Genomic DNA, 13844 nt, shown 5'->3' on the forward strand with positions numbered 1-13844 from the left:
TTTGTAAATAATTACAATCGTCAATTATTGCCGTGTGGGGGCGCATATACGAAAAAGTCGTCTGCAATCTCTGAAAACGAAGATGTCGTCAATTTAAGTTGCTCTAATTACTTTCGCTAATTGGCGCATTCGACGGAATAAATTGGACAGAATTGACTCGGATTAAGCATCCACAAGACACGTGAGTAATTTGGCTTTTTATTCGAAATCGTTTGATGCTGGTAACGTAAGAAAAGAAATCGTTGACGTGAAACCGTGTATTAAGTCCTGTGACCCCGTAGTTATCCGCCATTTTATCGTTGGATGCGGTTTTAGGATAGTGTTGCCAGTACTAAAAAGTAGAACTGGCAACACTGAAAAATGGTACTGTGTCACGTTTTTAGGCTATCACAGAAAACAATACAGTGGTGCTTCGTACTTCGAATCTAAGAGGACATTCGAAGTACGAGACAATTTTTCCTATTAGAAACAATGGAAGGTTAATCAATCCATTCCCAGGTCCCGAACGATATCCATTTCCATAAACTTAAAACAGAAAATACATATAATTTAAAGTAAAAAATAGCAGAAATAAATGCAGTAATAATAAATTAAAACAGGAAAACAATAAATATAGTACATAGATAATGTATAATAAAATGAAAATCGCATTTACTGATCGCCGCACATCGTCGATTTTGTGCTGTTAAGCTTAGTTCACACTGAGCGCGATTCACTGGCGAAAGCGAAAAACAGAGCGAATAACCGGTCATACATGACTCGTTTGGCGGGTTATTCGCTCTGCTTTTCGCTTTCGCCAGCGAATCGCGCTCAGTGTAAACTAAGCTTTTAACATGACCTCCACATGCCCACACGTGTACCGCTCTAATGCTTTGCGATCACTTCCTTTTCTCATCTGAATCATCCATATTACAACCTTCCTGTTACTCGTGCAACTTTCACTTTTCACTGAGCGCGCAATTTTAACTTTGAAGCATCGTCCGAACTCATAAGCGAGTTTTTGTCGAATTTAGTGTTCGAAGTACGGGGTAGCACTGTATTATTGAAATCTGACCACATGACCTCCCCTTATGAAATGTTTTAGTAGCGCCATTACATTAGCACATGTAGCAATTTAATGAGGTATTTATACCATACGGATGCGGTCACGTGATCGTGATGAATAAATTGTTACCAGAGGTGGTTCCGCACGAGAATGTAAGTATTTTTGTTTAACGAAGAACATACACGTGGATATAAAAAGAAATTATAGCAAGCGCGTGGCCAAAATACAATAAGCGCTTCGTATTCGTACCGTAATATCGGGAGATGAATATTTAATGGTACTTAAAATTATAGAAATAATTTTATGTCATTAAGAAAACAACTCATATCCTTGAACGGTGTAACTAATAAGTGATTTTTAAGGTTAGTCTGTATACATTTTGTCAATAATTTGTATTAATGAGATGATTATGGATATAGTTATCGAGTTTAAAGTAATTATTGCTGTATTGGTGAAAGATTGCACATGAATAATGTATATATACTTGACACTTTTCATTTATTCATGCATAACACTTCACACACAATATCTGGACATTTGCTTCCATGATTTTTAATAAAATATAAATAAGTAATGGAGAATACATCAAACTTTTTCTGGAAAATTTATACAATAAGAATATTCATACGCTAGTTTCTCAGGAGGGTACAATACTTATTGCAAATCCTACCCACTTCTTCCATTTCTTAATTCGCTCACCTGAATTAAATTTGATTTTAATGCCAAATGTAGAAGTTAAAATTAGAGATTCTGGAGTGCGCCATCCACAATACATCTTACCACTTATATTATGACCGCTTATAGTTACTTCATCCTGACATCCCTTCAAAAAAAGAACGAAATGTATCATGTAATATGACAAGTTTACTTTAATATATAAGTAATTTTTGCCTACTTTTTTGGAACCTTGAACATCCATGTATAAAAATGTCAGTTGAACATTTTCGTTAAGAATATCCCATTCACACGTTACGTTTTCTGGATACTCTTCGGGAAAATGTGAGCTTGCAATGACGATTCTTTCTGACACATTCAAAATTCCTCCACAATCATCCATAATATCTGAATGAAGACATCATCATCATTATTTATGCAAATTTACCATACTTAGGCTGATTTTAAAGTGAATATATAACCTTCGCAATGTTTCTTATTGGGAAACATTACTTTCCCTGTTTGGCATTCACAATAATAACTCCCTATTGTGTTCTTGCATATGTCGTTGCATCCACCTTTATCTGGTAAGTAGCATTCGTCGATTTCTTTTAAAGAATAAATTAAAATTGCCAATAATTATAATTATTCATTATTAATTTTCACTTTCATTCAAATTAATTTTAAAATTAAACAGAAGTAATCAGTGTATTTTCTGATTTACCCATGAAGAACCGTATTACAAACTCTGTACTATTCCAGTCATTAGTTACAAATGTGAGTGAAACAGTGTTGTTAGAAGATACTACATCTTTAGTTTGCTGTAATCCACAATATCTATCTATAATTTCATTGTTTGCTTCATCCAGAACTTCCAAATAATAGGAGGAACAGTTGTTATCAGCTCTACTCTACAGAAAGAATACTTGTTTAGAATTAGATATCCTTTCTATTTAACAGTAAAAAATTAAATGTATAATTACATCTAGAGCTTCAAAATGCAGCGCTACTGTATAATCTGGTGGAACTGCAATTATCCATTTGCATTGAGAAAGAATGGAATAAGATTCTTGTAAATATTTACTCTCTAAAACACCCTTTTCTGCTTCGATTCTTCCAGTGCAAATAACTGAAACACAAAGAATACATAAGTAATTATTGTTATAACAGAAGCTTCAACTAATTATAATACTTCACCTGTATAATTCAGTAAAAAACCTGCATAATTAGAAGCGTTACTAGACTTATAAGTAATTAATAGTGTATGAGATTGGGTTTGGTAGTATTTTTGTAACGAATTATTTCCGCAGAATCTACCTGAAAGAAAAATTTAAAGCGATAACATATAAATATTCTTATCTACTGTTTAATATTTCCATTATTATTGGTTATATTATACTAATAAAAGGAGTAGTAGCAGCAGCAATAGTAGTAGTGTTAAAGCAACGATAGCAAAGCACTACTAGCAGTAGAATAAAAGAAAAAATAACGTGAATAGGGAAACTTTAATTATGGCCACACTGTATTTTCTGCTGATTTATCGACTTTACCAATAAGTGGAGATTTTGACCAGTAGCCATCTCTTAATTCCAAATAGCCGTCCGCACAATTTTCGCTTTCAGGTATGTCCACATAATCAAGAAAGAACTGGATAAACTCTCCTCGATTCCTTCTAATGTACCATTGGCAATGCACAGTTTCCGATTTGTAATCGATACCATCAGTCGTTACCACTCCTTCAGGATCATATAAATTGAACAAGCAATCTGAAAAAGCATCGTTTAGTACAGTACAAGATTTATCTCTGAAAGCGAAAGCGTTGTAACTTACTTGGACATTTGTATAATTGGTTTGTTTGCTCAATATCGATGGGACTAAGTGTCGTTTTGAATTCCTTTAAAGAAACTGAGGAATTTAAGGCTTGCATAGTTTCATTCGCTAATGAAACAGCATAAACATCTGAAGAATAGTGCATGATACTATCAAAATCGTAAGGAGACCTCAAAGAATTAATTTCGCCTTCATCCAATTTCGAAAACTGATTCAAAAACTCTGTTGAGAATTCAAGTTTAATAATCATTTTTGCTGGAAAATATGGATTGCAAGAAGAAAAGCTCAATATTACATTACTTTTCTCGATATTTTCGTATAGAATTTTGACATGTTTATCACGATCGGGTCGTTTATGTTCGTGATCGAAGCCAATCGTGTGGCCTAGTTCGTGCAACACCGCTTCTTTATAATTGCACTGATCTTCATCTAGAGTCAGGTATTGCCTTAATTTATATTTCCTACCAATTTCAGAACAGCAACTAAGACGTATCGAATACGGTTCAATATTTATTTTTAAAAATAGTAAAATATTTCATAATATTAAACATCTTTCTCACCCGCATTTCCCTTTATTTCTAATAACTAATTTTTCTGGATGTATGGGTTCTGCTTCGACAAATTTCAAGCATGTTTCTGCTTCCCATTCGTCCATTGCCGAGCGGATAGTTTTCAACAGGCTTCCTGAATGAGTAAAGTGTAATTAGTGTGAAATTTAAATTAAAATAATTAAAAAATTGATTAAAATCTTCCTCTTACTGGAGCAATCGGATTGGATTTCATAAGGAATTACACCTTCCTCCCAGAGTCTATCGTGGTCGCTTATTGCAGCTCTTTTTTGCCTTTTAAAATGTTAAATATTAAAACGTAATTATAATTTTATTATGTTAAAATTTCGGAATTTTACAAATTTAAATTGTCTCATACCTCGATTCGTTACTTAAAATGACATTTTTGAATTTCTCTTCGTTAATTGGTCCATCAGTTCTTTTATCTTGAAATTTATATCAATTTTAGAATGCTAAAGACACTTCTGTATAGTGTTATTTTTAATATAATACTGTATATGTAAAAGTTTCTCTCTGTGAAGTATTAGTGTTGATTGTAAAATTTTATACTGTAATATAGTTACAGCACGATTAAATATTGTATTTATTCTAATAAACAGTGTATTGTTTATAGGTTAGATAATAACCCACAATTTTTCAACGCTGTCTATGCTTAACCTCTTTCCCAGCAATTACCGACTGAATAAAACCATCGAACACTGGTAAATATTATGGGTTCGAGCCTGGACAAAGGGAGGGCACGTGGAATTTTCCGTGTTTTCTTCACGCGAGTAATAATTAAATAGGGGCCAGTTTCCCATAGAAAGTCCGCCGGGAGGCATCACCCATGTGTCGCGTTGACTAACGAAATAAACAAAACATTAACCTATTTAACACGATATTAGAAATAAACGTTATTTCATGTATTTACTAATTATTTCATTTCCCTACGTAAATTTAATTTTTACGTTTCATCGACTCCTCACCTTCGTTCTCTTGCATCTTCAATTGATTGGCGTAGATCACAAATATAAGATAAGCGTACAACACTTGATTTTTACTAAATCTAATCATAATCCTACGATGTAATTGCCGTTCCCTTTTTACAAACTGATAAAATTATTATTAAATACAAGTTAAATTTCTTAGAATTGTTGCTTTAAATTGTTTATGCGTCGAATAAGAATAGAGTAATGGGAAGTCTTTTATCAAGACTTGAATTTCCTTCCACACTGATTAAGTGCAACGATATTTCAATTTGTTAAATTAATAAGTATGCCTATATAAAAATGAAAAGTTATAAATGATTTTTACATTATTTAATTACATATTTTTATTTTAAGTCGTGCTTATGCAGTAAGGAAACAGTTTAAAGTTGAAGAATTTCGTTATTTTGGGGGATGTGACATTTTGGATATGCACTCGATCTCCAGCAGATGGCGTTAAAAATGTAATGCTTTTAACATGCGTCTCCAGACAGCCCATCAACGAGCGAGAGTATACTATTGATAAATAGTGGCTGAAGCGACGCCATGTTTGATGAAAATACACGTTCGCCATTTTCTTTTTAGTCAATGGAACGTGACATTTGTATTGTGTAAAAGCAGTAACTCTGGTTTCGTGTTCGTATTTCTAGTCTGTTTATCTTTCTATCTAGTATGCTTGCTTCTTTATCTGTTCTAATTGTCAATTTTGCCGGCCTATAGGGGGAAAAGTTTATTTCACGCGTCAGGAAATGGCTAAGGGTTTGCGCGTATATGGGTGGTGTTGACGGAGACGGAAAACACAGGTTCCTTTACATAAGACCGTTTACTTGATTCAAGAGAAGCTTACATATTTTTGTTCAGGTACTCCAAATGTACACTGTGGTTTTCGTTGGACAAGAGGACAGTCGCTTGTAAACTGGAGCAGTCGAATTACGGAGAAGTCTGAGTCTGATGACACTGATTACAATTGATGGCCCCGGGGCAGTAGAAAGGAGATATCCGTTGTGGATGATGGGCTGGTATATCCATGCTGTTATGTAAGAGTTCCGATCGACCGACAAATTAGCGATTTTTACCAACTGGTGATACAGATTCGTCGTGTGTACTATCAGAGAGGAACTACTTTTCAACCTTGAGATTCAGAATTTTTATTGGTTTTTCTCCCCAAATCTTTCGTTTGATTGGTCCTAATTTCCTTGTCTCGCTTCCCGATTGGTCTCTCTCTTGTCTCCAGTTGAAAGCCGAGATCGGTTCGGGTCGCGAGAAAGGTCCGCTATGGATGATCTATCGGACACTATCCATCGACTTTGATCGATAGATGTTGGTAGAACCAACATCTGCGCTCGTATTTTAGCCCGTTATTTTCTTTCCTATGACATTTTAGAATTTTAAGCATCGAGCCCCTGTCTCTTTGTTTTTGCCTCTGAAATTTTTGTATAATCAACACAATTAATGCGATTTCGGACCCCGTCTGGAACCTCGCATAATCTGTCGCTAATATTATCACTACAATGCGAACTCGCAGTTTGCAGGTATTGCCACAGGACGTTCTCTCAACGATGTTAAGACATTATCGTTTAACTCATGAAATTGACACTGAGAGTCAAAAAAGGAAGACAATTGCTTGTTATCTGTGCTCAAACAGCTTTAGCAGCAGGAGTGAATTGTGTGTGCATTTGCAGGACAAACGTATGTTGAAAAACACCAGTTTGCTACTGAAGAAGGTAGGAATGTTTTCATATGGACAGACCATATGTATCAACGTTGCTTTTAAAATGAAACAATATTTATGCTTTACTATTAATTAAAAATGCATTTGCAGCTTTTAAGTGCTGACTGGAAGAGGCTTAGAAGTTAACATGGACAGTGTTTGTACTTCCTGGTGGACAAAAGAAGAAATCAACTGGCATTTGCCGATGTTACATATGTAACAAAAGTGGCACATTTTTATCCAAGAGCAGTGGGAAAAGGCACTTGATCTCAAAGGACAGCTAAACTAGGGTATCATTGGCCAGCTGAGATCAGTGTATTGGAAAACTACGGAGGATTAGACGTCACATACTATAAAACAAGCATTAATTAAGACAAACGTCTGGGACACATTAATCTCACAGAGAATGAACGTTCTGCTATAGCAGGTTAATAATTGATTCTATTCATTCTATTAGTTAATTAACATAACATGTATTAGGTCTAATGCTGTATTTTACTCTTTCTAATTTAGTGGACATCATTAAGGGTGTGCCTGACAAAAGTGTAAGAACCCGGACTATAAGTCCCTAAAATGAATGAAATTTAACAAAATATAATAATTTTTGAAAGTAAACAATAAAAGCTAACAAAGACAAGATCTTTAGGAGAAAAATCGATAAGGAAGTAGCAATATAACGTTTCCTTTCTAACAAAACTCTTTTCTGAGATGATTACTCAATGCCGGAAGTTGAAGAGAAAATCCAGACTAGTTGTTAATAATCTTTTCATACGATATTGACATTTTTGACATGTTCTGACTCAAGAAGCAGACAAAAAGGTATAAAAGGACCTCCAAAGGGTCATCCAGGGTGGTCTAGTTCCTGTTGGTGACTCAGTTAAAATGTGATGTAGTTCAGTCTCTGTAAGTTGTCAAGTAAATCTTCGTTATATTCAAGCCGATATAATTCTCATTGCTGAAATGATCATATATTTTTTATTGAATAAAGTAAATGCTTGTCTAGTATAATTTGGTCGTTGAGACTCCATCTGACTTCACAGAAAGACTTTCACAACATAACAAGGTCATGTGGTATTAGATGGATCAAGCAAAGTTTACACAAGTGATGCCACCAGTGTAGCTGCTTGGGTTGAAGAGAAGCAGATGGAGGGAGACGACAGTCTTGTTATATTTTCTAAACAACAAGAAGAATATGAAGGACTTCACAGGGATGAGTTTATTATGTTGGTAATTATGTCAAGCTTGCAAAAAACTACGTTTAAAAAATTTGGTTGGATAGAATATGTATTGATTGCACACTTGGGTGTTACAAAATTGAAGGATCATCTCCGCACCATAAGTGATAACGATAAAAGGAACAAATTTACGCTTCGGCAAAGGTTCGTATCACGGAATTAGGCATTGAGGAGTGTAACTAGTTTCTGGAACAATTGCAAGAGGATCCTGAAATCTATGCTTTCTGGCAGTATTTGAAGTCTTACTACTGTAAAATAATAGATATGTGGGCATATTGTTACAGACCAAATGCAAAGATTGATACCAATATGCCCATGGAAAACTTTCATTGCTGTCTAAAACATTTGTGATAAGAAGGAATCAAATGTAAAAGGATAGACAGGCTAACGATATCTTCTAGTTTAATTACAGGTACCAATGAACAGCATTACTGAACCTTTAATTTAAGGTTAAGTAATGGTGTTCATTGGTAAGTAATTTAAGGTTAAGTATTTAAATAAAGAATAGATTTAATTATTTTAATTGATATAAATCATTATTATTATCGTTGTCCTAAACTGAGAAAAATTACACAAAACTTATTATAACAGCGTTTCTAAATTACAGTTGTCATTTTAATAATTGTAAATTATTATAGTTAAAATAATTACATATAGAAATGCTATTTTAAAATATTATACATAAAAATAATAACATTTGGGAACTGGATATATATAAATAATAATTTTTTCTATTTAAACAAATATTCATTTAATTATCTTCACAATAATAAAATTATTTAGGCGATGTATTATTATTGGATAAATAGAAGAAAGAGTTATTAGTCTCTGCCATTTGTCGAGAAGGCTTGCTCTTCTCTCGTTGGTCTTGTATGGACTGTCTGGAGACACCTTTATTCTTTTATGGGTACATAACAACTGCGATTCAAAGTAGAAACTTGTTACAGTGTTGGAACTGTTAAGCTAGTCTGTTCCTCGGAACAGTTAGGCTAGACGATTCCTCAGAATCATTACGTAAAGTCTGTATGATTAAGATCTGTTGGACAAGACAGTTCCCTCGTCGGTTTTATATAAAATACAAGTAAAACGGCAAGGCCGTATTTGGGACAAGACTATGTCTTGGAGACTCACTACTAAGCGGAATCACTGAAGCTCAAGGCGGGTCTCGTTCTATTCCTCCAATTTTCTTTGGTATCGCTGCTTTTGGGCGTGATAGTTCAAACTTCGCCGGCCACGATGCATTTTCGATGAAATTAACCTATCCAATTTCGAAATTTCTCTCTGCTGCGTGTCGGCCCGGGTTGAATTTTTGTCGATGCGTAACGAAAATTTCCCGTTTTTGAAAATAATAATCGTGGCTATTGTATCGCTCGAAATTATTGTTTTTATTTTTATTTTGCACAAACAATATACAGTTTAACCCGATTATAACGTCATCGGATGTAATGACAACCCTAATAAAACGTCAAATTTTTATCGGTCCCACGATTTTACTATACTAGATAATGTTAACAAACCTACTTGTAACGACATAAAACCCTGTTTTAATGTCATATTCGAAGCATTCCCAAATTTACAAAATTAGATTACAAATTTTTATTTAACAAAGAAAATACTACGTGTTAATCGATGATCCTTACAAATTAAAAAAGAAAAGTTTATTATACAGAAATATAACTTCGTTATTTACAAGCAATTTTACATATATCTTTAGCTAAAACAGCTAGAGAAAAGGGAAATTTCTATAGGGAAAATAGAATATTTACGTGGTATTGTGATAGATGACCTCCTTCCGGAAGAGAGGACGGTCAACGACTACTGATTAATACTGGTCTACTATTAAGCAGTTTCAATAGGAAGTTTGGGCAATGGGTTTATGAGTTAATAAGAGGGATGTTGTCCAGGTTTCCTGGTAGTTAAGCATGTAAATATCGCGTTTATAGAAAAACTTTTAAAACTGGTTTGGTTTATTTGATTTCGGCAACGCGATCTGCCAAGGAGGACTCATCTCCGGAAGACTTTTATGTAAAGCTGGCTCCTATAGGTGTTACAAACGTGAAGAAAACCCAGAAAATTCCACATTGGCCATTCGCGAACCCACGACCGACTACCGGTGTTCGGTGGTTTTATCCACTCGATTACTTAAGGGTACTCATTGGGCTGCAATTTGAAAGAATTGTAGACCTATAAATCTACAAAATTCCTGAAAAATTATTAAATAATTGCAGAAATATTATTCTGTTTCCATTAAGCAGAGGAACTTTAACAACTCTAAAATAAGTTTCAAAGATAGAAATTATGTATTATCCAATATAAAATCATTTGGTTAATTAAACGTACTTGTAGGAATTAATAAGTTTGTTTATATAATGTCGTTTTACAAAGATATTACGTTCTAAAACAAACTCATTAATCCGTACAAATTATCTATAATTAATGCATACGTCCTCTCGAACAATTATCTGTTTATAATATAAATTACAATTTTAATTAAGAATATTTTAAATTTTATAGAAATCATTTTGGAAAATGGAAAATATGGATTTATCATCTTCCGATCGAATACAGACAATAAAGTGTTTACGTGATAAAGGAAATACATTAAGTGTCGAATTAGGCAGTGACAATAGTGAAAAACAATGGGAGAATGAAAATTCGACTGCGATTACGTACGATGGAATTCCGTCAGAAGTAACACGTGCTTCGGATGTCGTATGGGAACAAACCAAAAATGATTCTGACGTTTCTAATGGAACCAAAGAAGTATTGGAGATAAAAAGCGAAGTAGAACAGAAAGTTAATAAATTTCAACTTGAATTAGATACAAGAAAATACGATGGGACATCACAGCTTAAAATTGCAGGTATTAGTGAAGATGAATCGGATTGTCTCATTTTCGAAATTGACGAAGAGGATACTATAACGGAACAATGGGAAACAGAAGATGAAATAATTTTTGATGAAGTTTTTAACTTTAACTCACAAAATAAAATGCCTCCGGCAGTAAATACCAATAAGCGTGAAACCGTTCGAGATAGGAATATTGTTGGAAATACTGTTGAAAATACATTAAAAGAATCTGTTGCAGAGGAATGGAATAAACGAAATTGGAGGAGTGAAGATCCTAAGGAAAAATTAGATACGGACGATCCCGAGTGGGAAAGGATCAAGACCCTTACTACAGATGAAGAAAGGTATAGAGCGGTGAAGGATTGTTGGAATTCTCACAATGTATCAAATCATCATAAAAATCTCACTTCCCAATCCTTTAGATTAAGGAGATTGAAGAAAAAGGGCTCTACGGTACATCATAATAAAGAAAGTGAAGTGCAACGGGAGATCCCGTAGGAATAATATGCGATAAACGACAGAAAACAGAATCTTTCCCGTGTACCAATATTCTGGATAGAAAAACAAAAGACGAAAAGAAATCATATAGGAAAAAGCTAGACATGGAGGAATCAATTTATTTCAAAGAATTGCATAAAATTAAATACGACAGACAAAAGTACAGAAATTATCTTCTGGAAATATATTAGTAGTAGTTTTTGCAATTCATATTCGATTAATCGTTCGGTTTATGCTGGAAGAACAAGGGAACGGAGAGAATATATTGAGATGGTTATATCAAAAAGAGAGAAGAAGCAGAAAGAAGCGACAAGAAAACGTTACAGAGATGAAAAAGATAAACTATTTGATGATCACCGGCAAAAAGTTGATAAATTGTACAAAGTTAGGGAAGAAATACATAAATTCAGTCAATTTTATTGCGGATTCAACCAATTAAATCCGAGATGTTATTGAGAAAAAAAAGAGCTGAAGAAATATATAAGACTTTTACCAAAATGTATTCTCCTGCACGCTTTTAAAACGTGATTTTCGTCATGATTTACTATCGTCCAGAGTTAACAAATATAGGGATGCCATGTGCAATGTACACGTGTTTGACTATTTATGTGTTATTTCAATCTTTATATTATTATTTTGTAAGCATTAGATGTTTTTACATCTATAATCACTTTTAGTTTTCTCCGATAACTTTTATTGAATAAATGTATAAAGCTCAACACTGCATCTTGATTCTTTCAAGATTATAATGGACCAGATCCACAATGATTCGATTCCATCCATTAGCCACTCATAAGGAGCTAATGGATGGAATCGAAGACGGTTGCAGAGCGTGCATACACGCGGACTGCCAAATCCCCAGGGTGCCGATACCGGTCAATGTCAAATACCTCTTTTGTCGCATCATTATATATCTCAAAGGACGCGAAGGGGGTGTTGTAGATTTTAAACGTTTCTCACCATACTGTAAAAATCTAAATACGTTAAACTTAATAGTCATTTGTTTTCTAACTACAGTAGAGCGTCGTTTATCCGAAGGAATTCCAGTCGACAAATTTAAATTTTCGCCAGTGCTGTGGCGCTGTAATATTTGGCTATGTCTTCGGCTACTCAAATATTTTACGTTTTTGATACTAAATTAACTTCTGAAGTACAACAATATAATTTTTTATTGTTTTTATATTTTTCAATATATTTATTTTGTTTGTTCAAAATAAAAAAAAAAAACAATTTTTAACGATACAATAGTCTTCGTTAGGCTTAACATCGACGAAAATTCAACGCGAAGCGACACGCAACGGAGAAAAATTTCAACACGGGATAAATTAATATATTTTTTCGTACATAATTGGTTATCCGAAATATAAGTTATCCGAACAACCTCAGTCCCCAATTGATTCGGATAAACGACGCTTTAGGACCAGGTTTTGTCTACGGAAATTTCCAAAATTTATAACTTTTCGGTCACTCTCGTCGAACCGTAAAATTTCTGTCTTTATTACATCTAACATTTCGAAGAAATCAGTTCCCACTGTACTCGGCTAGAGATTGGTTCGGTTAAGCTTTTGTTTAAGTAATATTCCGGCTCTTTCGTCGGGGTTTTGTTTACGTCCCAAATTCCCTAATCGCTTAATTATTTAACTACTTCTTAAGTAGAAATAAGTCGAAACCAGTTACTTTGTACTCGAATATTTGTAGTCTCGGGAAAAAGTGGAAACACAAATTTTTTATGACAAACGGATACGTAAATCGTAAATTTAAGGAAAATAAATTCTAGAGCTTTTTCTGTACCTCGCGCATCTCTCTCATTCGTTAAATTTAGTCGTAAATGATGCTGTCAAAGTAACGGCTAATTTTTTTAACATTATACAAGAATTGTACACGTTTTTTTTCTACGTCCCCTTAAAGATGGGACGTACGAAATCGTAATATCACCGGTTTAACATTGAAATCCTCGAGTAATATAAAATCGAAGAGCGGAATTAATATACCAAATATTTTAATGGATATTTTAACTCCCGTCAACTATACAGAACTATCGTAAAAACGTACCAGTAAATTCTTATCGGTTGGGTTAAGTTATAAATCTACTCGTTATTCACGTAATCGAAATATTTAGTGGGCGGACGGCTAACAGCCCAGAACCGGTCCTTGATAGAATTGGAAGCGTTATCGACCCAAGGTCGTAGGCTTCCACTGGCTAAACCTGGTGAGGCTGGTGCTCTGTAAAGCGCGTGCACAAATCTGGCTTTTTGGAATCTGACAATACAGATTCCACTCCGCCACTAATATTCGAATATACAATAGCAATCTTACTATTTTTTTATCTTGTATTATAGAAATTTGTAATAAGATATATAATGCGGTTATAATAAAATATTGTGCGATTATTTTCATATAATTAAAATTAATATGTATTTATTTTTTAGAAAATACAAGGGAAGCGGCGCATCCACAGCTTCCAATGACGGCATGAGTCACAAGTCT

The 13844-nt window shown here is 34.0% G+C and overlaps 2 protein-coding genes across 2 annotated transcripts; one reads left to right on the forward strand and one right to left on the reverse strand.

The window, feature by feature from the left end:
- Positions 1-63: 63 nt before the first annotated feature.
- On the forward strand, positions 64-12068 carry LOC111625105. The gene is made up of 2 exons (XM_023368139.1): positions 64-181; positions 10524-12068. The coding sequence occupies exon 2, from the start codon at positions 10539-10541 to the stop codon at positions 11355-11357; it is 819 nt and encodes a 272-aa protein (XP_023223907.1). The 5' UTR covers positions 64-181; positions 10524-10538; the 3' UTR covers positions 11358-12068.
- Positions 1542-5269, reverse strand: LOC111625104 (dorsal-ventral patterning tolloid-like protein 1). The gene is made up of 13 exons (XM_023368138.1): positions 5064-5269; positions 4457-4523; positions 4289-4371; positions 4090-4213; positions 3830-4011; positions 3530-3751; positions 3250-3465; positions 2897-3016; positions 2683-2828; positions 2424-2610; positions 2182-2307; positions 1941-2107; positions 1542-1868 (listed from the first exon to the last, which is right to left on the reverse strand). Exons 1-13 carry the CDS (start codon positions 5149-5151, stop codon positions 1683-1685), a joined length of 1914 nt encoding a protein of 637 aa, XP_023223906.1. The 5' UTR covers positions 5152-5269; the 3' UTR covers positions 1542-1682.
- Positions 12069-13844: the final 1776 nt, after the last annotated feature.

This window comes from Centruroides sculpturatus, unplaced genomic scaffold (assembly GCF_000671375.1).
Source record: "Centruroides sculpturatus isolate CEXI.00-Female unplaced genomic scaffold, Cexi_2.0 scaffold295, whole genome shotgun sequence".
In the NCBI taxonomy this organism is placed as follows: Eukaryota; Metazoa; Arthropoda; class Arachnida; order Scorpiones; family Buthidae; genus Centruroides; species Centruroides sculpturatus.

Bases quoted from the DNA above. Each gene is read 5' to 3' on its own strand.
- LOC111625104 (XM_023368138.1), bottom strand. From the start codon at position 5,151: ATGATTAGATTTAGTAAAAATCAAGTGTTGTACGCTTATCTTATATTT. The intron at 2,829-2,896 runs GTGAAGTATTAT...TTTGTGTTTCAG, and splicing joins TTTTTTACTGAATTATACAG to TTATTTGCACTGGAAGAATC. The intron at 1,869-1,940 runs GTAGGCAAAAAT...CTTTTTTTGAAG, and splicing joins ATGTTCAAGGTTCCAAAAAA to GGATGTCAGGATGAAGTAAC.
- LOC111625105 (XM_023368139.1), top strand. From the start codon at position 10,539: ATGGAAAATATGGATTTATCATCTTCCGATCGAATACAGACAATAAAG.